Here is a 6,000-nt window from a genome sequence, read left to right as displayed (position 1 = left end):
AGCAAGATTTGAAGTGACGTACTTCGACTATAGTTATATCTTAAAGTAGGAATAGTACTACTCTACGAATGCATGTAAAGGATTAACAAATGTAAATAAATGAGACGGGAAATGTATGTCGTAAGCACTGCGCATTTCTAGCATAAAGACTATATGATGATTGTCAGAAAGCCTAATAGACAATGGACAAAAACGCTAAACACAAACAAGTATTATCACTTACGTCATCACAAACTCCCACTTGATTCACTATTAAACATTAACTGTCTTAGTTCCACCAAGTTCTCCATAAACATTTTGGAACATCTTTGAGAAGCACAGTAGGACCATTGTTGTGTGTAATACTGATCACATCAATACTGCGAATATCAATAGGGATGTCGGGGAACTACATAGTAGCAAAGGAGGTCATGCATAATAGTAAAGCAGAGACGAATATGACTAATCACTATGACTATGGAAAGTTCTAAATCTTTTAAAAGTACTTTTGTAAGAAGGGCAAATTAACATACATAGTATATTTCTCGTCGAGACGGAAATTTATCAACCTCTTACAGATTAACAATAGCCAGCTGGCTTCCGAGGATAAAAAATATAGTAACTTGTAATGACTCGAATTACAAGTTTTAAATACGTCATGAAGACAAAGATGTTCCGAATTGGAAAAAAAAAAAAAAAATACAGTATATTCTAATTTTGTAAGTAGGTGCATAGTCACCTGCGTTCCTTTTCATACAAAAATGATCAGAATCCTGATTTTGCAGAGTTTAGCATATATTCACCGATGTTTTCACACCGATCAAATATAAACTACACACCTTTTGATTTTATAGAGTTAAGTACATATTTACCAGTGTTTTTCATACATATCAAAACTACAATAAGTAAGACATTATGGGGTCATTCCATGTCAAAGCACCTAGAGCACTGTGCTTCAATGTCTCACATTCTCTTCAAAATTTTGTCATACATAAATACCAATGAAATTATGCTAAATTATTTTTTTTTTTCCGATTTTTTGGATGAGAAATGGGCCGGGAAGAAATTTTTGAAAAATGTGAAATTTGCTTCAATTTCACTTTTTGGCATTCAGCATCATGAATCCAAATTATCATAACTTCCTTGTTTTTGAAGTTATTGAGCTATTTTAGGTGTCAAAAATGAAAGCTTAATTTTTGCTCTTTCAGTAGATCTTAAGTAACCTTACAAAAGGCTACACTGTCAAACATTTATGGGCATACAAACAAATTTTAGGGCTTTTTACACATTGTGCCATTGCTCAAAAGTTACAACTATGAAGCTTTTGAAACTTTTTTTTTTTTTTTTGTACATTAACCTTAACACGTACATGGTATGGTTAAAAAAATAAGATGGTGTTTTTTGTATTTTTGTAATTATTATTTTTTATGTACGGAATATACAGTTTTAAGTTTTGTTACAAATTGTGCCATTGCTCGTAAGTTACAACTATGAAACTTTTGAAACTTTTTTAGTAGAATCATCTTAGCACGTACGTGATATTGTTAGAAAATAAAAAGGGTGTTTTTGGTATTTTTGTAATTATATTTTTTTGGTATTTTACATGTACGGAAATATACAGTTTTAAGTTTTGTTACAAATTGTGTCATTGCTCGTAAATTACAATTGTGAAACTCTTGAAACCTTTTTTTATACGATCATCTTAGCACATACATGATATGGTTAAAAAATTAAAAAGGATGCTTTTAGTATTTTTGTAATTATTATTTTTGTACGTGAGTGCAATTCATGAATCGCTCTGGGCCTTCTATATTCAACTGGCCGGAAAATGAAGACTTTTGTCGGATACCTTTTGAAAATATCATCTTGGAAGTTCCTATTCCATCTCTTACAAGCCAATCAGCCCGGACTTACGAAACTGAAAGCAAAATTAAAAGAAGATATCATATCATCAATGAAAAGAATGAGCTGTGAAATATAGGACACAACATTTTGTACGTAAATCTATGTAATTTTAAGAAGTAATACTGGTATGTATGTTTATTGTTTTCATCTATGTACATTAGTCTATTATTTCTTATTTCTTTGATAGGGTTTGTAATAATCACTCAACCCCTTACATTGCTAGGCCTATATTTTCCATTCACAAAACCGCAAGATTATTACAAAAAGGGTATCCCTTTTTGTTATTTAATCATACCTAGTAAATGCAAACTAATCCTATAAAGAGTTACAAAAGTTTGATAGTTATAAGCCATGGTACAATTGTTTTAAAAAAAAAAAAAAGTTGAAAGTCAAGTTAAAGTACAAGATGATTATTTGAAAAAGTTTTAAAGTGTGATAGTTGTCACTTCAGAGTAAGGATAGCCAAAATTTTCCGGAATCGGAAATTTCACTTTCCGGAATTTTTCCGAATCCAGAATTTTTTTCGATTTTACCTTCCGGAATCCGGGAAGTAAAAATTACGAAATTGGCCATCACTACTTCAAAGGAAAGGCAAAATCTGTTGACAACAGTAAAACTGTATATTTCTGTACATTTAAAACACATAATAATAATAATAATAATAATAATAATAATAATAATAATAATAATAATAATAATAATAATAATAATAATAATTAGTTGCAAAAATACCAAAAGCACCTTTTTTTATTTTTTAACCATATCATGTATGTGATAAAATGATTCTATAAAAAGAAGCTTCAAAAGTGTCATAGTGGTAACTTATGGGCAATGACACAATTTGTAACAAAACTTAAAACTGTATATTTTCGTACATGTAAAATAAAAAAATACAAAAATACAAAAAGCACCCTGTTTGTTTTTAATCATATCATTTATGTGCTAAGATAATTCTATTTAAAAAGTTTCAGAAGTTTCATTGTTGTAACTTACAAGCAATGACAAAATTTGTAACAAAACTTAAAACTGTATATTCCGTACATAAAAAATAATAATTACAAAAATACAAAAAACACCTTTTTTATTTTTTAACCATACCATGTACGTGTTAAGGTGAATGTACAAAAAAAAGTTTCAAAGTTGTAACTTTTGAGCAATGGCATAATTTGTAAAAAACCCTAAAATTTGTTTGTATGCCCATTAAGGTTTGACAGTGTAGCCTTTTGCAAGGTTACTTAAGATCTACTGAAAGAGCAAAAATTAAGCTTTTATTTGACACCTGGATGAGCCCAATAACTTCAAAATAAGGAAGTTGTGGTAATTTAGATCCATGATGCTGAATGCCAAAAAGTGAAATTGAAGGAAAATTTACATTTTTCAAAAAAAATCTCCCCGGCCCATTTCTTATCCAAAAAATCGAAAAAAAAATAATTTAGCATGATTTCATTGGTATTTATGTATGACAAAATTTTGAAGAGAATCTGAGACAAAGCACGGTCATGTTTTAAAATTAGGTGATTTGACATAGAATGACCCTATGATTTTGTAGAGTTAATGAATACTCACTAGTGTTCTTTTTCATTTATTATTTACTAGATAATTTTATATATTTTCACTTTTGTAAGGAAGTAATAAATATCTTGTTCCGTCTCACATTTAATCTTGTTTTATTTCTGCAATAAAATGTTATACCTCACTATTCCTGCAATATAATAGTAATTACCCACATCTGGAATATCTGTTGAGGCTTCCGATTTTACAATTATTGATTTTCTCTGAAGTAACCCACATGCTTCATATTGTTACACTAAGTTATCAATACATCAGGAATACAGTTTCACGCGATAAAGATTGCTAACAGTCACATTTACGAACTGCAGCAAATCTTGAAATTTTTTATTCGTGTTTTCTCATAAGTGCATAACATTCTCTTACCCCAAGGGGTTGAATTAGTCTTGTATATTACTCACAGAAGATACGGTTGACCGATTTATAATCACTGTTCCATTAATGATACTTATTTATTCCACTTTTCCAAATAACCAGTATATGGATTTTCCTGGGTTCCTTTAGAAAGAGACGATTTAATCGGTGTACCACTTTGCGTCGTAGCATAATTCAAACCTTCCTTCTTTTTGTGAATAGCTAGATTAAGTATTATTGATGATGAGGTATTACTTATTTTTAAGGCTGCACCACTATTTATATAAAACAGAGTTCCTTCGTGGCTAAGCGGTTAGCGTACGAGTCTTTGGCATGGGAGACCAGGGTTTAATTCCACGTTACTCAGTAGGTCCCGTCTCATATAGCCTCGCTGCTGAAAGGGACGTTAAACTAAAAATCAACTCAACTCGTATAAAACAATTTTACGTTGATAACTGTCATACATAATTTTAATTTCTGCGCCTACTTGCAGGGCGCAATTTACGAGCTACTTCATGCACTCATTGTTCGTCGCACCAACGCTAGATATCGACTAAATCTTGCTTCTACAGCCTGTCCTGTGTGCTTTTCCCCAAGGGAAATTCCCGATTTCACTGACAATGCCAACTGAATAACTACATCACTGATGTAATTGTTAAATTTAGCTATGATTTCACCAGTTTAGAGGCATTGTTGAAGTTCTTTCTTTATTACCAAACTAGGAGAAGTGTCAGAGTCCAGCACAATGTTGAACAAAGCCAACAGCTCTATCAAACGTATATGTATGCACACTTAAAGAGAGCAAATTTGCAGGATTTTTTTTAAATATCAGGGATCATCAAAAGGTTTTAAAATAAGTTTATCACATCCACGGGTTATACCATTTAAATTCCTCCACCAAATTTGCATTCTCAACCAACGCTTTCGTATTTCTGTATGATGCTTGTACGCTCCTAAGCCACGGAGAACTCCAATTTTCACGTATGACTGTTGTTTCGTTTCACTGATCCTCATCGTGGAACACAGTCGGAAGCGCATTGCCGTTTGTGTGGGCTAATTCCTCACAGTACTCTTCGTAGGATTTTTTAAAGGAAAGGGCCACTAAAAATATCAAGGAGGGTATTCGCGTTTGGCACATCTTGAAAAATGAACAAATAGCTTGACGCTACACACACACACGTTGTATATATATCGACTGATTATTAGTTCAGTATTAGGGATGTTCTGGACTTGAATTCCGGTCACCATTCTGATTTAAAGTTTGCTAGGTTTTCCAGATACTAAAGTAGTGATGGAATTCAATAACATATAAATTAGTTTTTTTTCTTTTTTCAAATGGAAAATTTAAAATGATCGTTATATTTACTTTATTTAAACGAAATGCAAAAATTTTCAGGTTTTATTTATTTAAAAAAAAATCAGCATATAGTTTTATAACTAACACACCCAACGCTCATTATAGTAAACTGTTTTTCCTAGTAGTCGATTCAAACGTTTATACTTTAGGTATCCGTTATTGCTGCTGGATTTCATTAAAAAAAAATAGTTTCGAATATTCGATAGCACAAAGTAGTTATCACTCAGTACTAGTTTTCTTTTCCAATATTTCAGTTCGTAACAACATAACCACTACTGATAAGGGACAGTCACTGGGAAGGAGGAAAAATTCTCGAGTAGGAAGCCAGCTCCCAGGCCCTCTATAGCTCCACCACTGATTCCTTAGTACTCTTGCACACAGTTCGGCGGCTACAGAAGAGCTGCCATGAGTTAAATATACAAAGTATCAAGAAAAATAGAAGCTCAACTTAAGCATAAGGAAATATTAATCAACAAGGAGTATTTAAAGAAAGAAAAAAATCTTACCCTTGACAATATATCTAAAATATCTCCAGCTATAGCGAGGCCATCAATACCAACGCCATTTGCTGCAAATTCTAGCACATGAGTCACATTGAAAAATAATGCCAAGAACTCTAGGATCAAACTGATTAGGAAGAGTCTCGTTACAGGATGACGCTGACGTAAAGCAGCATATATTTGCATTGGCACTAGTATCAAATACAATCCAAAGAACACTAAGTATAACTCAACTGTGTCCTAGAAAAACAAAGGAAAATTATTAATGAAAAATAAATTTAAAAAAAGAAAAAAAAAGTGAGTTTCATTTCATAGTTGTGAGACTACAGTACACTT

The 6,000-nt window shown here is 31.9% G+C and overlaps 1 protein-coding gene across 1 annotated transcript in view; it reads right to left on the bottom strand.

The window, feature by feature from the left end:
• Nucleotides 1–6,000, bottom strand: part of LOC145660572 (transmembrane protein 145) — a 45,422-nt gene that overhangs the window by 16,215 nt on the left and 23,207 nt on the right. Inside the window, exon 3 of the mRNA XM_081725804.1 lies at nucleotides 5,671–5,904. Within this exon, the coding sequence (XP_081581930.1) occupies nucleotides 5,671–5,904 (234 nt within the window). The remainder of the gene's footprint in view (nucleotides 1–5,670; nucleotides 5,905–6,000) is intronic.

The sequence above is a fragment of the Thermobia domestica genome, chromosome 9, assembly GCF_964235325.1.
Source record: "Thermobia domestica chromosome 9, izTheDome1.hap1.1, whole genome shotgun sequence".
NCBI lineage: Eukaryota > Metazoa > Arthropoda > Insecta > Zygentoma > Lepismatidae > Thermobia > Thermobia domestica.
The sequence above is the reverse complement of the archived record's forward strand: the minus strand, read 5'-3'. Positions and strand labels throughout refer to the sequence as shown.